Source organism: Marmota marmota, unplaced genomic scaffold (genome assembly GCF_001458135.2).
Source record: "Marmota marmota marmota unplaced genomic scaffold, marMar, whole genome shotgun sequence".
Taxonomy (NCBI): Eukaryota; Metazoa; Chordata; class Mammalia; order Rodentia; family Sciuridae; genus Marmota; species Marmota marmota.
Genome location: NW_025999880.1, coordinates 13,804,136 through 13,823,772, shown reverse-complemented (window position 1 = coordinate 13,823,772; position 19,637 = coordinate 13,804,136). Strand labels below are relative to the sequence as shown.

At 50.0% G+C, this 19,637-nt stretch overlaps 1 protein-coding gene across 1 annotated transcript in view; it reads right to left on the bottom strand.

Annotated features, from left to right (window-relative positions):
* Arhgap27 (Rho GTPase activating protein 27) overlaps positions 1-4,608 on the bottom strand; it is an 11,841-nt gene extending 7,233 nt beyond the window's left edge. The window contains 2 exon segments of the mRNA XM_048789867.1: positions 1-133; positions 4,406-4,608. The exon segment at positions 1-133 is cut by the window's left edge and continues 61 nt beyond it. Coding sequence (XP_048645824.1) covers positions 1-133; positions 4,406-4,462 — 190 coding nt within the window. The 5' untranslated portion in view covers positions 4,463-4,608.
* Positions 4,609-19,637: the final 15,029 nt, after the last annotated feature.

Sequence of the window (19,637 nt, the reverse complement as noted above, 5' to 3'; positions counted from 1 at the left end):
AGAGGCGTCCGGTGCCCGCGTCCGTGTGCGTCTCCCACACCGGGCTGGGGCCGGGGGCTGCGACAGCGCGCGGCGAGGTGGCGCGAGGTTGCCGCTCTACGTTCGCATACACGGGCTCTTGGGGGTCGTCCGCCTGTGCCAAGGAGGAAAGGTGACTTTCAGGGAAGCTCCAAGATCACATAGTGCTCACTTGGCCACTTGCCACCAAGGCGACCTTCAGCAAGTTCCATTCTCTCTTGGATGGCAGAGAAATACTGAGGTCCTCAGCTTGGGGCAAGAGAGCCAGTGCTGCTACCTGCTAGTGGCCATGGGGAGGGAACTAGAGACAGGGGAGAACCAACTTAAGGAAGAGTGTGGGGCTGGGCAGCTGATGTGGTGAGAGCCAGGGTCCCTCTTGGCTCTGTTCTCTGGCCTGAGGTGGGGAGGTGACTTCCTTTTTCCCACTTGGTGTCCTCTATATCTCTAGGATACAATCCAAGAGCCCTTGGTGCTGTCCTCAGACTCCTGTGGATGGGCTGTGGCTGTGTCTGGGCCTCCAAGAGTGGGGGGCCAATGTGGCAGGCCCTGCTATAAGCCCTTGGAGGCCAAAAGGAGGGCCTGGCCCCATCTGGTCCCCAGGAAACAGCCAGAACCCAGTTAAGACCCTGCCAGGACAGGAAAGCAGCTCTATCTTAGCACCATAGGGGCTCTTGAAGAGTCTGTGGGGCCTCAAGGTGCTGCAGCATCTGAAACAGGTGTGGCCCCTGCCTGCTTGTCCCCAGAGAGGGCCCCTGGGCCTGTAACTTGGGGGCAGCCTAGTCCTCCTAATGCTTCCTTCCAAGTGTTCTACCCTGCCCCCACAGTGTGATTCTGCATATTCTCTTCTTGGTGACAGCTCTGTCCCACTGGAGACCTAATCTTTCCCCTCTGAAATCTAGTCTGTACCTGCTAGGGTGTGGAAATCCCTGATCCAAAGTGGCTTCCATGCCCCGCTCCATGGGTCCTCCCAACCCCTGCCTCAGTTTTTCTGGGTGTCAAATGTCTGCTCTGCCCATTCCAGAAATTGTAGTGCAGACATAGAATAAGGAAATGTTCTTGAAAGTGCTTTGTGAAGTAGTTTAGTGCCACAGATGTGTATGACAATTTACACCAATTTTTAAATTAACAATAATGAAACAATGATACCCCAGTTCTCACAACTGTACTCCCAGAGGCCAGTGAGAAGTTGGGCAGGAACAGAGAAATGGCCCAGGACCTGTCCCTTCTGTGGTTTCCTTTCTTGGACTTGTTGCATTCCACAGCCCCCAAAGAGCCCTCCCACCACTCCCACTCCAGACCAGGAAGAGCTGGGATTGCCTGCTGCCCCGCCTCTGGATTTAGGCCTGAAACTTTCTAATGTGGTGTTTAGGGTGGCAAAGAGGGAGATGACAGTCAGATGGGCTAGAAAGGGGACAAACAAAGGTGAGTCAAAGGAAGAGGGGGCAGGTGGGGTCTGTCACGTGGAATACAAGCCTGGCCAGGCAAGGGCACCCTTAAGGAACAGAAGCTTACCTGACTCACACCTTCTGGCTCCCTGCTGGCTGCAGGGCAAAGTCACAGCGTTGTGCAGGCACCAGAGGCCGCCTATCCCTGCCAGTGCTTAAGCCTTATTTCCTGCCATTCCTTGCCCCTGGCCTTGAACTTTGAGCTCTAGTAGCACCCAGCCATTCCCCACCCTCCGGAGGTGTCTCCTGCTGGCAGTAGCTCATTCACAGCAGCCCAACCTCCACCCTTCTCACCCAGCAGACTCCTCCTCCTGCATCAGGACTCTGTTCAGGTGCCAAGTCCAAGATCTATCCTGAGATTCCTCTGGTGTGCCCACCGCACCCAGCCAGCACCCTCAGCACCTCCCAGAAGGGTATATAACTATATCATTAAACCTCAAGCAGCAGAAAAAGCATGTGGGGATGAATACTGCTTTCTAAGGATACGTAATGCTCCAGGGCAAAACAGTAGGCCTAATATAATTCCAATTTTGTATTTGGAAATCATCCAAAATGTTAACAATGGTCTTAGCTGAGCAGGGTGATCAGAGGGGTTATATTTGTTTTCATTTTGTTTCGTGTTTTCGGTGGTGCTGGGACTGAACTCAGGGCCTCTCGCATGTCAGTGACTGTTCTTCCACTGAGCCACATCTCTGGTTTTCATTTTTTTTTTCTTTAAACATTTTGTAGCCTCAGAATTCTGTACAATAAAACTTCGTTAAAATCACAAAAGTATCTCTGTTGACTGTGACACCTCTGAGAGGGCAAGCATGTCCTTCTTATAATGGGCTCTCTCTGGGCCATAGACAGGCACCTCAAAAACATTCATTTGTTCAACAAAGATTTGCCTGCTGTGTTCGGTGCCAGGTGCTATTCTAGGCACCAGGAATGTAGCAATGAACAAATGGCCACAAAACCCCAGGGGGCAGGGCTGACCCTCCAATGCAAGTGTGTGCAAATGGTCATGGGGGGTTGACAAGTGAAATGTACAGTACATCAGTGATGAATCCCGCTAAACAAGAGAGCGAGACACTGTCAGAGAAGGCGCATTGCAGTTTTAGACAGGGTGGCTGTCCCGAGGCACATGGGCTAGGGAGAGCTCGGATACCAGTCTACCAATTCCTTGCCCCTCCCCTTCACCCCTCCAGGCTCCTTTGTGGCTGACATAGGACCCTCCACCCCACTTCCCTTTCCTTCTCCCTTCCCACAGGCCTCATGTGGCACCCTGTATTCCAACCACACCAGGCCTTCGCCCACCTCCAACACAGAAGGCACCTTCCTACCTCCATGCTTTGCTCCCGGTGTTCTCTCAGCCTGGATTCCCTCCCCTCACTCCCTGAGCACCCAGATCCTGCCCCTCCACTGGCCTGAGTTCACAAGACTCTGGAGAGTTCTAACCTGCCCGCCTTCTTCTCCTTGCTCTGTCAGGGCCCACTGGCATTCCACCTTGGTGATCAATTAGCTGCTTACTGGTCTGCCTGCTCCCTCCACCCCACTCAAGGCGGGAGTTTCTCAGAGCAAGATGCAGGATAATGCCCCCATCAGGTAGGCCAATGTCCCCAAGCTCACAGCAGATCTATCAAAAACACTTACTGCTTTAATACACCAGTCAATCCTATGCCAAACATTACACACACACACACACACACACACACACACACACCCCACAATAGAAGTCAACTTGGAGCAAGAGCTTCCTGAGAATGACAGTTTGAGCCATAGAACCCAGAAGGAGGGCAGGATGGAGGCCATAGGAGAGGAAGGGGAATGAACCAAGGCAACTCCTGCCCACCCAGCTGGAGCCACTGTGGCAGTGGCCTTGCCTATCTCTGGACCAGGCAGGGGCTGGGAGGACCCATGGAGAGGGGCATGGAAGCCACTTTGGATCAGGGATTTCCACACCCTATCAGGTACAGACTAGATTTCAGAGGGGAAAGTTTAGGTCTCCAGTGGGACCGAGCTGTCACCAAGAAGAGAATATGCAGAATCACACTGTGGGGGCAGGGTACAACACTTGGAAGGAAGCATTGGGAGGACTAGGCTGCCCCCAAGTTACAGGCCCAGGGGCCCTCTCTGGGGACAAGCAGGCAGGGGCCACACCTGTTTCAGATGCTGCAGCCCTTGGGAGGGGCTGTTCTTCCACTGATACCATCTCTGGTTTTCTTTTTTTTTTTTTCTTAAAACATTTTGTAGCCTCAGAATTCTGTACAATAAAACTTCGTTAAAATCACAAAAGTGTCTCTGTTGACTGTGACACCTCTGAGAGGGCAAGCATGCAGCACCTTGAGGCCCCACAGACTCTTCAAGAGCCCCTATGGTGCCAAGATAGAGCTGCTTTCCTGTCCTGGCAGGGTCTTAGCTGGTTCTGGCTGGTTCCTGGGGACCAAATGGGGCCAGGCCCTCCTATTGGCCTCCAAGGGCTCCTATTGGCCTCCACTCCTGGAGGCCCAGACACAGACACAGCCCATCCAAGGGGTCTGAGGACAGCACCAAGGGCTCTTGGATTGTATCCTAGATATATAGAGGACACCAAGTGGGAAAAAAGAAGTCACCTCCCACCTCAGGCCAGAGAACAGAGCCAAGAGGGACCCTGGCTCTCACCACATCAGCTGCCCAGCCCCACACTCTTCCTTAAGTTGGTTCTCCCCTGTCTCCAGTTCCCTCCCCGGGGCCACTAGCAGGTAGCAGCACTGGCTCTCTTGCCCCAAGCTGAGGATCTCAGATAGAAGAAAAGAGGCGAGAAAGGAAGAGTCTTTGAGTTCCTGAGACTCCCTGTCCTGAATCCCACTCATCCAGCTCCTAACAACCATGAGTAATAGAGGCTCACAGTGTGCCCCTCAACCCCAGAAGGCCCTCTGCTGCCTATGGAGGCTGAGATTGCCCCCCAAGGCCACCATCCCTACCTGTGCCCGTAGGGCTCGACTCTGCCTCCTGGTCAGTTTGGCAATCATGTCCACCATCCTGTCCCCTCTGAGCCCTGGGAAGACTTTGGGGATGCAGCCAAGGGACACAACCTCAGGGCTGGCACAGGGCAACAGGGAAACAAGAAGTTGCCTTGAGATGGCGGTAGGCAGAGAGTGCAGCCCATTTCCTGTCAGGGTTGCGGAAGTGCTGCTGCCTGAGACAGAGGCTGCGGGAGGCAGAGGTGGGGGCCTGCAGGTTGTGGGTATTTTTACTACTGGCTGCTGCTCTGAGCTCCGAGTCCCAGGGGGAGTTCTAAATCCCAGGCCCAGACAACACACAGAGCCAGTCACATTTGAGTTGAGGTGGGGGAGATGCTGCACATTTGAGGACCAAGCAAAAGGGACAGCTGAGGGCTCTGGCCTGGGCTGGTCTGCAGTAGTAGCGCCTGGGCTGGAAACAGGGACAATAAATGGCTGTCAACTCCCCCCAGGCCCAGGGAGGATGTAAAGGGAAAGAGGAAGCCTGTGGAGGATGGGAAGGACTCCTAAAGAGGAAGGGGCCCTGGGCAGATGTGGTATTAGGGCACTGGTGTCTGGACCCTGCACACCACCGAGAGGACAGGAGTGGTTCTGGCCACACCACTACCTGATCACAGATTTGGTCCCCAAGAGGCACCTACCCTCTCTCGTCTTTGTGTCCATGTGCACCCACCCCCATCTGTGTGTCTACGTTGTGGACAAGTGTGCCCAGTCCTTCCCCACCCCTACTCTAAGGACCCAGAGAAGTGTGGGGGGTGCCAGCTCCCTTCCTCACCAACCCCAGGCCCACTCTCCTCCCGTTACTCCTCATGCAGGTGGGATCCAGAGCCCAGCCATGTGTAGTAGGCACAGCACACCTGGGTGAGAAGCTTCTGTGGCTGCTCCCTTGGGCACCATCTTGCTCCCCTCTCCTTTCAGAGCTACTTCCTCCCCAGCCCCAAGGCCAGGCCCTGACTACAATGGCCACCCAGCTCCCTCCCAGCTCCGGCTCTGGCCTCTCTCTCCCCTGCACCCACTGTGGGCTCAGACTCTGAGTGTGGGGCCCTTGGTGAGAGCACAGCAAGGCTGGGCCTCCACTGGCCTCTGCCCTCAAACAAAGGCTCAGGTGTCTTCCTGAACCCATGCCCGGGGCCCCTCTCGGAAGCCCACGCAGGGGTTGGGGGAGTGCTCCCTGGCTGGAGGTGGAGGGCAGGAGGCTTCATGCTTGCCACACACGGTACATCTCATTGTTCCCACTTGAGACCAGGGACCAGACATACACACTTGTGCCCTGCTCTGAGTCACTTGGGAGGAATTGGATAGGAACAAGAGGGGAGGATGGGTGTGGGAACCCAGGCCCTCAGCACTGCCCTACAGGTAGCAGAGGGGACAGGGTCTCCTTGTGACAGGGACCAGGAGTGATGATGTGGCGTCAGGGACCTGGGAGCTGGCAGGCAGTACTCACCTGCCCCTGTTTCCCAGTGGTGGCTTGGTCCCATGCCTGGGAATGTCCCAGCAGGCTCAGGCCCCCCACATTCTAAGGACACAGCAAACCCCCAAGCTCTGTTTGCTGCAGGGCACAGAGGTTGGCTCTCAGACCCAGCAAGAGGAGGTGATGACCACAGAGGCTCCCCAGCGGTTCCTCCTCCCTCAAGTACATCTTCACACCTCCAAGAGGCACACTGGGGGTGGGGGGCAGGGCAGAGGGGGCGCCAGAACAAACTAGCTGCGTGTCACCCACTCTTGCCCCCTCAGTCCTCATCTTTCTCTCCCAGACCCTCCTAGGAAGGGGCAGAGCAGGTGCAATAGGGAAATCCTGTCCTCTGGGTAAGAGGCAGAAGATCCCCAAACCAGCCACTCCACCCAGGCACTGGCTCTGGGACTGGTGAGGGACACCGCCTCTTCTGTGCACTCACTGAGCTGCTCTGTGCTACCCAGGCTGAGTGGAGGGACAGCAGGTGGAGCCTTCTCTTCCTCTCCCGGCCACAGCTTCTCCAGGGCCTAGCCCAGAGCTATAGGAGCAGCAATATGAAGGGGCGGGGACAGGGGGTCCCACCACAAGGTCTTGGTCCTCCTACCTCAGAATTCTTGGAGGAGCCGTGCCTGCCTCAGCACCCTGAGGTTCCGATGGGACTGGTTTGGGTGGCCGGGCGACTGGCCAGGCGGCCTGAGGGCGGCCCCTCCACAGGGTGAGGACCTAGACAGGGACGTGCTATGACATTCTGAACTTAATGGGTTTGGGGCTGAAGCCTCTGGATGACAAGGAAAACAGAAGGGAGCAGGAGTCCAGAGACGCGGATTCTCGAGGAGCCTTGGCCTCAGCTTTCCTCTGAGCAACCGCTGGACTGTCTGGGCCTGAGTTTCCTTAGCTGTAGAATGGGGCTATCCTCCCTGCCACCCTCCCTCCCTGGAGGCCACTGAGTTCCCACACGGGACAGAATGAGACACTTCTGCTTTTCTAAGTATAGGTTTCGACGGGGTGCCCTGGGCACTGGACTCTGCCCCAGCCACTGGGTGACCTCACGGGGCTGCCTGCTGGGCCTGCTCCTCCGGGTGTTCGGGATCTGGGGTGCGGCTCCTCCTAGCTCCTGCTGCTTGGGCTCTGAGTAAGGCACCAGCAGGGAGGGGAGGTGGCCTTTCAAGGAATCTCCTGGCCAGAGAGAGCCAAGCTAAGGAGGCAGGAAAGTGTGACCAGGGGGGTTGTCACCTTCTGCCCACCCAAACTTAATTTGCACCTACACCCACTACTTCTGCCTCTGCCTCTCCTCAACAGAGGGAACAGAGGCCTCCTCTCCAGGCTAACCTTCCCACCTGGGCCCCCATAGCCTCCGGTGATTGGGAGAGGACTCACCACTAACCCCTATTCCCTCTTCCTGCTTACTTTCATCCCTTTGACGCTTCTACAAATTTGAGGTCTCTCCATCTTAAAAAGCATAAGCCATACCCCTGGCTGCATCCCCGCATCTCCTTTTTTTTTTTTTTTTTTTTAAATTTTTTTTTTTTTTAGAGAGAATTTTTTTAATGTTTATTTTTCAGTTTTCGGCGGACACAACATTTTTGTTTGTATGTGGTGCTGAGGATCGAACCCAGGCCGCACGCATGCCAGGCGAGCGCGCTACCGCTTGAGCCACATCCCCAGCCCCCCGCATCTCCTTTAATGCCTCGTCCTGGCCCCCTTCTTCCTTCAGGCCTGCCCCTCAGCCTCCTTGCTCAGATACTGGCACATGCTCAGAAGACCTCCCTTAAAAAGTGGGTCCCCTGGAGCCTGGCCTCTCTCTGATGAGCATTCTTAAAATCCTCTCCTCCCCAGGCTTCTTCAGACCACGCCTCCAGGCTGCCCTCCTCTTTCTCAGTCATTTGGATGCTGGCTCTGCCTCTTTTGCCCTGGCTTCAGGGATTTCCGGTGGCACCTTGCTTCTTGCCCTACCACCCTAGGAGAGTGCAGCCAGCTGTGGGTGAGCAACACAGCTCCATCTCCAAGCTCCTGTATCCAACTGCCTTGGGCATCCTCTGTAGGTATGCTGGGATAGCTGCATGTCCAACATGAAGTTCATCTTCTCTCTCCTCCTTGCCCCAGCCAGGGCCAGCTGTCCAGCCTAAGCAGAGGCCTAGGGTCCTCCTATTCCTGCTTCCTTTGTATCAGCTGTTGTTGAGCCCGATGATCTGACCTGCCTAAGCCAGTTCACAGGTAGCACAGGGGTTAGAGGTCATGGGAACACCACTCCCAGGTCGTAAACAGGTGGATCTTCTGGCAGACACCTGCTCCTGTCTTTTGAGCAGCTTCCAGCAGAGGAAAGGGCAGGGATGTTCAAGAGGGACTGAAGAGACTTAATGTCATGCATAACCTTTGGTGGCATCCTGGGTCAAGCCAGCTAGCCATCGGCTCAATGGTGTTTTAGGACAATGGGGAAATCTGACCATGGTCTGCCTCTTGCATGATATTAAGTTGACACTAATTTTGCTAGGTATATTAATGGTAAGGTGATTATGGATACAGCACATTTATTTCCAGAGACACATTCTGAAGTTTTCAAGTATGGACCACAGTGATGTCTGAAATTGATCATTCCTTAGTAAAACAGGCAAACAAATACGGCCATTGTTATTCAAGCTAGGTAACAGGTGCAATAGTATTCATTTAAAAAAATATTATTTTTATTGGGCTGGGGGTAGCTCAGCAATAGAGCATGTGCTTAGCATGCAAGAGGCCTCAGGTTCAATCCTAGCAGCCCCTGCAAAAATTATTTTCCCTTATCCATATATTTAAAGAATTTCCTAATGAAAAATTTAAAAAAAAAGAAAATCTTCCTCAAACTTTCCTCATCCTCCATGTTACCACCGTACAAATTGCTCATTACTTCTTACCTGGAAGCTAACTTGCCCTTCCAGAACTCAACCCTCAATCTCTCACAGACAAAGTAATTTCCCTCCCTTTAGGACGCAGCCCCCAGTTGGGGGTCCTGCTTCCCCTCTCCTCCCAGCAGTAAACTTCTACTGCATGAGTCAAGCAGGGCAGGGCAGGTGGGTGGGTAGGACCTGGTCCAGGTGAGAGGCTGTGCCCAAGGGTGGTGCTGGAATCCGGGAGGCCCAGGGATAAAGCCAGATGGCCCTGAACCAAACCCCTTGTCCCCACGAGCCCAGGGAAGCTAGGTACTATCTATCCTTGAGGCTGAGAGTAGGTAGAACTTCTGGCCTTTTGACAGGAGCCCCACATGCATAGTCCTACAGGCCCCTGGGTAGAGACCACCCTCCTTCTGCACTCTGGCCACGCCCCCAAGTGAGCTAGTCCAACAGCTGCACCTGAGCCCTGGTGAGCAAAGATATAAACTCTACCCCTATGGCAGTCAGCAACTAGAAAGAGGCAGAAAAAAAAAAAAACAACCCGGCGCGGCCAGGAACCAGGCCATGCCCAAGATACCCTTACAAATCATGGAGGAAAGATAATTGTCAGTTAAAGGTGATGCGACAAGGGACTGTCATCAAGACATAAGATAAATAAAGGTGAGTCTACCTCTTACTCCATCTACCCAGATAGACCCTTAGGGATCAAATATTTAAATGCAAAAAATGAAGCCATATAATATTTGAAGAAAAAAATAAATATTTTTACACACACACAGTTATATGACACATAATGACCACTTGGTTAATGACAGAACACAGAGGTTATACCACAGGTAAAATATTTCTACGGCCTAGTGACATCATAGCCATTGTAATGTCACAGGTGATGCCTGACTCCTGGGTCCATGGTGACCTATCGAACTGCGGTAAACAAGTTACTGTGTTGCCAGTTGTATAAAAGTAGCACATACGATTATTTGCAATGCATCATACGGGGTAATGGTAACTGATGACTATGTTACTGGTTATCTATTTACAATCCTATGCTTTTGCCTTCTACTTATAAAAAAAAGTCTATGTTTGCCTTCTAGTTATTAAAAAAGAAGTTTTCTGGGAAATAGTTCCCCCGCGGTACACTATAGTGGCCCCATTCATCTAGGTTTTACCACAGCTCTTGACCTCATCAGCAGGTCACTGGAGTGATTGAGAGATCTAGGTATGTGAAGTGTAATCTAGGTGTTTACTTGGCCAAAAGGTCACCCAACTACGCCTTTCTCAGAATATGCTGCCATTGTTAAGTGACTTGAGTCTGTGTGTGTGTGTGTGTGTGTGTGGAGAGAGAGAGAGAGAGAGAGAGAGAGAGAGAGAGAGAGAAAGTCTTAGTTGACCTATAACAATTCAAAAGAATCTATAACAAAGACTCGCACTCTAAAAGCCATAAAATAAATAATCGGTACCCTTTATTATGCAAATATCTTCGAAGAAAATGTTTTTTTCCTTATAGTCTTGCTATATTGCCCATGCTGGTCTCAAACTCCTGGCTCAAGGGATCCTCCCACTTCAGCCTCCCAAGTAACTGGAACTACAGATATGTGCCACAGTGCACAAGCAAGAAAATTTATAAGAAAAAAAAAAAAGTGCTGGTGAAGATGCAGAGAAACTTCCATGCATTGTCGGTCAGCAGATGTGTAAATTAGCACAGCCACTATGCAAACCAGTATGAAGGTTCCTCAAAAACCTAGAAATAGCTGGGTGTGGTGATGCACATGCCTGTAAGTTCAGTGACTTGGGAGGCTGAAGTAGGAGGATGGCAAGTTTGAGGCCAGCCTCAGAAACTTAACAAGGCTCTAAGCAAATTAGTGAGACCCTCTCTCAGAAAATAAAAAGGGCTGGGGATGTAAAGCACCCCTGGGTTAAATCTCTAGTACTCTGTGTGTGGGGGAACCACCCTGGAAATAGAACAACCATATGCTCCAGCAGTCCCCCTACTGAGTATATATCCAAAGGAATTGAAATCAATGTGGTGAAGAGCCATCTGTACTTGCACATTAATTGCAATAGCCAAGAAATGGAACCAACCTAGATGTCCACTCACTGATGAATAAAAATGTTGTATATAGATAATGGAATCTGATGAGCCACAAAAAGAATGAAATCCCATCATAGGTGAATAAAGTCAATGGGTACAGAATGACAAATACCGCTCGAACTCACTTATGTATAGAAGCTGAAATGATGATCTTGAAGCAGAGAATAGAACAGTGGGTACCAGAGCCTGGGAAGGGTGTGGGGGAGGGTTGATGAGAGAGAGTGGTAGATAGATATGGGGTGCAATTGTCCAGGAGGAATGATTTCTAGCATTCTATAGCACAGGAAAACTATGGGTGATGGCAATTAATTGAATATTTAAAAAGAGCTGAAAGAGAGGACTTGGCTAGATGTCTCAGATGACAGATATTCCAGTTACCCTGGTCATCACACATTGTATATGGGTATTAAAATGACACACTGCACCCCATAAATAGGTTCAATTACTGTGTCAATTAAAAATTTAAATAATTCTTTTGTGGCAAAATATAATTATTATCAAAGTAAAAAAGACAAAACTTGGCCAGACGTGGTGTGTGCTCCCAGATAATTGAGAGGCTGAGGATTGGAGTATCAAGTTGAGTCCAAGAATTGAAGTCTAGTCTGGGCAATAGAGTGAGACCCTGGGGCAAAAGAATAAGAAAAAAAGGAGGAGGAGGAGAAAGAGGAATGAAGAGGAGGAGGAAGAAGAAGAAAGAGGAGGAGGAGGAGGAGGAGGAGGAGGAGGAAAAGAAGAAGTCAAACCTGGAGGTGAGTAATTACAACTTATGTAGCCAGAGGGGTATTTTCCTAATATAGAAAAAGCTCCTAGAAATCAATAAGAAAAAGACCAATAACCCAATAGGACAAATGGGCAAAAAAATATGAGTAGAACATTCACAGAAAAAGACAAACCAACAACCTTTAAATAATTGGAAAGAAAAATGCAAATTCAAGCCACCTTAGGATAATACTGCATATTTTACTATCAGGTTGGCAGAAAATAAAAGTTTGACCACATCCAGTTGGTAAGGATGTGGACAGACACTTTCATTTGTGTCTATCCACATAGAGGCACAAGCCTCATGGATGGTAATCTGGCAATGATTTATCATTTAACCTTTAGCCCAGAAACCCTTCTGGAATTTTCCTTACATGTACATGCACATGTATAAAAGATTGTTCCTTATAGCCTTGTCTGTAATAAGAAAAAAATGGTAAACTATGCAAGCATTTATCAATAGAAGATTGGTTAAATGAATTATGATACATCCCTGCAATGAAAAACCAAGTAGCTATAAAAAGGAGGAAGGATTCTCTGTATATACAATCTCCAAGGTACACAGTTATAAAAAGGCGTAAAGAAAACAAGGTGTAGGAAAGTGTGGGCAGCACACTACCTGCATGTAGGAGGCACAAAAAACCAAGTCATCATTTATCTATTTGTACTTGTTCATATTTGTATAAAGGAACTCTGGAAGAAATAGAGAAAGAATGAAGGAGAGTGGTAAGCTTGGAGCTGATAGAGAGGGAGTAGTGGTGCAGGTGGGATTTTTACTATAGATATAGTAAAAATAAAAGTATATTTTATTGAATATGGGATTGAACCCAGGGACACTTGACCACTGAGCCACATCCCTAGCCCTATTTTGTATTTTATTTAGAGACAGGGTCTCACTGAGTTGCTTAGTACTTTGCTCTTGCTAAAGCTGGCTCTGAACTCATGATCCTCCTGCCTCAGCTTCCTGAGACACTGGGATTATAGGTGTGGGCCACTTTTATGGCTTTGATTTAAAAAACTGTAAATATGTTACCAGTTAAAATTACCCAAGTCTATTGGCAGATAGAGGGACTAGAAAATATAATTACAACCAGAACAAAAAAAAAAGAACTTGTAAGGGGATTCAAATCAAACACAAAGTTTTTTGTTTTTGTTTTTGGTACTGGAGATTGAACCCACAGGAACTTTACCATTGAGTTGAGATACATCCCCAGTCCTTTAATTTTTTTTTTTTTTTAAATTTTAAGACAGGGTCTTGCTAAGCTAGCTGAGGTTGGCTTTGCACTAGAGATCCTCCTGTCTCAGCCTCCAGAGTCTTGGGGATTACAGCTGTGCGCCACTGTGCCTGGCTAAGCACAAAGTTTTAAAAAGGATTGTTTTAGGCCTTATGTCATTGTACTCATCGAAGGAGCACATATTCACTTTTTTTTTTTTTAAAGATATTCACTCTTGGGTTGGGGTCATAGCTCAATGGCAGAGCACTTGCCTAACGTGCGTGAGGCACTGAGTTCGATCCTCAGCATCACATAAAAATAAATAAATAAACAAATAAAATAAAGCCATGCTGTCCATCTACAACTACAAAAAATTAAAAAAAAAAAAGATATTCACTCTTGAGATTCAAAATTTGTGGCTTGGAAAATCGAGTTGAAAAAATATCTCAAAAGTGAGAGCAGAAGTACATAGAGATAGAAATAAAGAGGAAGATAGGAGCGCCCAGAGCTAACCTACAGATGAAAAAAAACAATAATTGTGCAACAAACAGATCCTCCTAAGCTGCAGAAGACCATAGTCTACAGACGGACAGGTTCTGTGAGTTCCAGATGGGAGTGCCAAGAAGAATTCCATCTGGAACATCCTATAAAACGTATGTTTGATTAGGAACCCCAGGGAAGGGGGCAGAAGCCATCAATAAACTGGAAAGCATAGCAGGAAGAAAAGCGAAACCACCAGCAGCCTGATTGAAGGGGAAAGAACCCACAAGGTCAACTGACACACGCAAAATAAGCCAAAAGCAATAAAAGCAAGAGCAGGAAATCAGTTGTTGAATGAAATGTGGGCAGAGGGAACTCTCCCATTAAAAGACAGTTAGCTTGGGTTTAAAAATACAGTGATATGATATAAACAAGAAACACACTGCCTCCCTCCCGTGGTGCTGGAGATCTGGGGGTTCAACCCAGAGGCTATTGCAGGGTAGGCAAGCGCTCTACCACTGAGCTACGTCCCCAGCCCTTTTTATTTCATTTTGAGACAGATCACATTAACAGGCCAAGGCTGGCCTTGAACTTCTGATCATCCTGCCTCAGCCTCTCAAGTTAAAGAGTGCACTACCTCATCTGGCTAAAAAAAAAAAAAAAATACACTTAAAAACAAAGTGATATGGTTGAAAATAAAAGGATACCAAAAGATACCAGGCAGGTTCTAAAAAATACAAAATAAAATTGATTAAAATAAAGAGTGGCCACATTGATACTGGGAATGTGAAATATAAGGCCAAGTTCTGAAACAAGATGAAGAAGACACTTCGAGATGGTACAAAGGCAAGTGTGATGGCCAGAAGAGTCAAAATCTCAGCACTTGGTAGTACTGGCCTGTAATTCCAGCTGCTCAGGAGGCTAAGGCAGGAGAATCACAAGTTCAAAGCCATCCTCAGCAAAAGCGAGGTGCTAAGCAACTCAGGGAGACCCTGTTGACAGACCCAACCTGATTTTTTCTTAAAATTGGGAGCCATCTCGCCACAAAGCCATGAAAAGATAATTTTGGCTTTCCTATAAATTACTGCAAATTCTGAACCTGCTTGGAATGCCTGCCCGTGCCTGTGTCTTGAACTCACCCATGCCAGGCTCTCTGACCAGATAGCAGCCCTCTCTGAAACTTTAGTGAGCCTCACAAATCTTGGCCTTCCCTGGCCAGATAACGACCCTCTCTGAGGCTCTAATGACCTTCATAAATTCTGATGTTGGGGCCAGCAAAAATGTAAACTACCATTAGTGTTATTCTCGTCAGAGTTCTGTTATCTGTAACCCCCCTTTGTGTAACTTTCTGGGCTATAAAGCTGGGCTACAGGAAAGCTGCGGCTGCTGTCTTGTTCCCGCGGTTTTGGGTGGGAGAGGCAGCCCAGAGCCAGTTGAAATAATAAGCTTGCTTTAATTTGATTTTAATTGGAGTCAGTGGTCTTTTCTTGCGTCCTGGTCTAACACCTGTCTCTAAATAAATTACAAAATAGGGCTGGGGATGTGACTCAGTGATCAAGTGCCCCTGAATTCAATCCCTGGTACCAAAAAAAAAAAAAAAAAAAAAAAAAAAAAAGCCCAAGTCTGCACTCCCAATAGTACTGAAGTTCAATATAAAAAGCAAGACTATGAAAAGCACAAGCACTTCATAGAGTCAATTTGAACGGGAACTTTAACAAACCTCTATAAGAAACAAAGTCCAAAACAAAACAGCAAGGTAATTAATGTTTGAATAATACAATCAATAAACTTGATTTGATCCACATGGAACCAAATTTATATCCTTAATATGCAATTTCCTATATGTCTATGAAAAACAGAAGTCATTTACTTGGCCACAAAATAATGCGTGATAACTTTCTAAAGTGGAGATTTCACAAATCTAAAGAAAATGAATGCTTTCCATATATATATATATATATCCAAATTAACTAGAGAACTAGTAGAAAACTTGACTAGATTAATCACCACCAATGAGAAAGAGAAAGAAGTCTGCCACAGAAAAGCCGCACAGGTCCAGAGGGTTTCATGGAGAGAATTGTAGAAGCCTCTAGGATTCATCTCTGACATCACCTTCCTCCTCCAGGAAGCATTTCTAGATTTTTTCTGCCAACAAGATCCTGGAGGAGACCTTCTCCAATGTCCCCCATCACAGCTCCTTGCAGAGGCGTCCGCCACACCCTATCATAACTGTAGACTGGATGGTCAGTCTCTTCTCCTGGACAGCAAGCTACCTGAGGACAGTGCCTTACTTTCCATTGTCTTCCCAGTGCCCAGTGCAGCACCTGCCAGTTACTCGATTTCTGTAACTGGCAGGAAGCACTGATGTCAGCACCCAGAGATGCCCCTCACACGGAGCCTCAGAAAGCCAGCCAAGGGAAAGAAACTCAAATGCTATCAGGAAATAGATAGAAACTTCCCTGTTATCTAAATATTAATAATGAGTTCAACCATTTATAGGGGGATATAGTAATTTACACATTCAGACAGGCCCTGCCTGGCTAGGAGTGCTCCGGTTGTATGATAAAGAAGGAAAGAGGCTGAAAGATGTGGAGGCAGCCTCTGCTGGTCTCTCTGCGTCCCCAGACTGATCAGGGACCCCTGCCCCATTCACCTGCATGACTCCCAGGGGACCTCTGGCCAGGAGGACCTCCCCTCCTGATTTGATCCATCCATCTGTGCAGGGTCTATAGCCAAAGAGCCCACAGCCTGACAGAGGTCCTGCAGGCCCCCCCTTGTCTAGGCAGCAGCTCTGGAAATCCCCCCACACCAGAATCCTTCCTCAATTTGGACACACAGCTTCCCAAATTGAACCAAGTTCTCTTATGCCCCCGGGCCCCAGGGCCTAACAGCCCCATTTCCCCTAGATACCAACCAACACCATGTTCCCTTCAGCCCAGACCCAGCTCAGAATCTCCCCAACACTCTGGCGCGGAGCCCTGACCATGTTCCTGACCCCTAGCTACCTCTGGTCATGATCATGGGCCTTGTTGGGCCCCAGGGCCTGGCACTGACTGGGGCTGGCCTTTAGCACTGGGCCCCTCTCCTCCCACTACTGAATGTAGCTGTAGGAAAAGCAGAGAAAATGGGTCCAACGCTGGCCTCAGGAGGAAGGGCCAGGTAAGTGGCCAGTCCTGGGGCCCATCTCAAAGCCTTGGAGTTGAAGAGAGTCAATGACTGAGTGCAGGCCACCTTCCAGCCTGCAGGAAGGGAGTTCTTAGGGACCAAGAATGTGGGGGGAGGTGAGAGGGAGCCCCTGAGAACCTGCTCTCTCATGAGCCAGGTCACAGGGGGGCAGCAGGGTTGGGGATTCTGGGTCTTCCTGGGGCTACAGGTGAGGCCTGGGTGGGGTGGGAGAGTTGGGCCAACTAGTGAAATAACCGGCTGAGTCACCCAGGGCTGCTGCCCTAGCTGGGAGGGAGGGTTGTCGGGGATTCACTGGGTCCCCTCAACTTGGCCTCCTCTCTCTCTGCTCTTCCCACCCCCTTTCTAGGAGCTCCCCAACTGGCTGGGAAGTAGGACCAGTGGGTCTGTCCTGAGGCCAGTGCCTTTACCTCAATCACTGCCACCTGGGGCCGCCCTTGGAGTTTGTCCCAGGAGACTGTGCAGAGAAGAGGGGGAGTCGGGGAAGGAGGGGAGAGAGTGAAGAAATTGCAGCACCCGTCCCCTTCTCCCCCAGGACCCCCAGCAGCAGGCAGAGGTCACTCACAATTCCTGGAGTTGGCGGAGGAAGGAACGAGGGCCCTGGGGCTCCTTCCAGTCGGGGCTGCCAGCTCAGGTATGGCGCCTCCGCCTCGGGGCTGCTTGCATAAGAAGTTGCAGCCCGGGCTGTAACTCTGCCCTGCCAGCAGGGACGGGCTCCAGTCCAGATCTGCTGCCCTGAGCCTTCCCACCTCGAGGCCCAGGGCGGGGGATGGTGACCACACCTTGAAATCCCCAATCCGGTCCGAGGCTCTAGGGGAGGGGCCTCCGAGGTTTCTGGTCACACTGGCTGTGGCCTGGCTCCCTGGGAGGCCTCCCTGGGTGGGTGAAGGGAGTCCTCCCGGCATCCCTTCCCCTCTCCTGGGGAGCATTAATTCTCTTGCTGCTTCCCCAGCTGCAGACGCCAGGAGAAGGCTGGAATTCAGGTCCTCCTTTCCTGCAGCCTCTCCCCTCCCTCCACAGAGGTCTGCAGACAGGGTGCTCAGAAAAATGTACATTTTCTTGTCTTAGGTTTGAACTGTTCTTGCTCAGGGGAATAAGGCAGCCAATCCCGAAGGGTACCTGGCTGAGACTGGGCCAAATGACCAGGGTGGGGTTTGGGGGAGGCCTGGAACTGACATGAAACAGCCAGCTATGGGCTGTGGAACCTTTGGCCAGTCACTAAACCTCTCCGAACCTGTTTCCTCTCTGGGCAAATGGGTGCACCTGCACTGCCTTCCCCGTTGTCAGGAGGTTGGCCCTGTGTCCTGGCCTTTGAGCCCACAGGACTGAAGCCCTGTGGAGATGTCTTACACGTTTTGTGCTCCGCATGTCCAGCCTGGCAACCAGCCCACACCAGGCACTCATCTGTGCTACTTGGGTAAGTGGTGACTGAGAAGGCTATAAAAGGCCATCCGCAGGAGTGGCTCGGCTCTTCTGTGGGGTCTCTGGCCCTGCCAAGTGACAGCCCTGAGTCGATAGACTAAGCTTGAGAGATGGATGTCCCTTCACACTCCCTGGTGACTCTGTGACTTCCATCTGCACATCCTTGCCCCTCTGTTCTGAGCCACTCCTTTCTTCCAAGGATCCCATCTTCATCTCTACCTCTTCCCCATCCCCAGCCTCCCGTCTCCCATGTCCTGTCCATCCACTTAAACCCAGGGAAGTCTCCGCCCTCCACTCTCCACCCTCTGTCCATGCAGGGTGCCCCTTCCCCAGTGGTCAGCCCACATCCTCGCCTGGACTCTGACCCATGGTCCCTCCCTTCATCCTCCCCTTTGACCACTGGCCTGCTGGTGCCCACTTCCGATAAATACCCTGTGTCCTTTATCTAACCTTCCCATTGACCTTCCCATTGCCCCCTTTCTTCTGGACTCTTCCTCGGCTTCTGGGTCAGCACTGCTTTTCCTTCTTGTCCCCTGACTCTGTCTCCCCTCTGCTCCTCTTTATTTATTTGTTATTGATTCTTTTTTAGTTATGCATAACATTAGGATTCATTTTGACATAATTATAACTCACGAAATGTAATTCGCTCTAATTCTCTCTGCCTTTCTTTCCCTCCCTTTGCCAACTGAATTAAGGAAGTCCCCATCTTCTCTCCACCTGGCTCCTCCCCAATCACATCCCCTGGAGAAGCAGCAGCACTACTGTCAGCCTCCTGGTGTGAGCTGCCGTGCTAGGGTTCAGCCTGACCACAACCCCCAGCCCACTGCCTCCAGATAGATCCTCCTGTCACCACTTTGTGCCTAGGCCACTCTTGCAGCTGTGGATACAGAGGTCTTTTCTCAATCCCACTCCCTTCTCTGCTAAGAGCCTTCCAACAGCTGCAGGATAAAGTTCAAATTCCTGGCAAAGTCTTCCCTCCTCAACAGGCACCACCCACCCAGCCCCAAGCTCCGCCTCCCAGCACCCACCTCTGGGGTGTGTGGGGCTGCAAGGGACCAAATGTGCACTCATGTCCACACCTCTTCTGCCCAGGCTGCACTGCCGCCCCCTCACAGATAGGCTTGGCTGTGTTGGATGCAGGCATCTGCTACGGTCTAGATGAGAGGTGTCCCGCAGAAACTCAGGTGAGAGACAATGCAAGAAAGTTTGGAGGTGAAAGATAGTGTTATGAAAGTATTAACTCAATCAGTGTGTTAATCCACTTGAATGGATTAATTGGGTGGTAGCTATAGGCAGGTAGGGTGTGGCTGGAGGAGGTGGATCACTGGGGATATGCCTTTGGGGTTTATATTTTGTTCCTGGTGAGCAAAAGCTCCTCTCTGCTTCCTGGTGGCCCTGTCCTGCTTTCCTCCTCCACACTCTTCCACCATGACGCTCTGCCTCACCTTGGGCCCAGAGCAGTGGAGCTGGCCATCTTTGGACTGAGACCTCTGAAACTGTGGGCACCAAATAAAGTGTTTGTTCTCTAAAACTGTTCTTGTCAGGTCTTTTGTTCACAAAGAAAAAGAAAAAGCCGACTAAAACAGCATCTGGGGGGTGGGGAGTTGTGGCTCAGCGGTAGAGCGCTCAACTAGCATGGGCAAGGACCTGGGATCGATCCTCAGCACCACATAAATTAATTGATTAAAGATATATATATATATATATATATATATATATATAT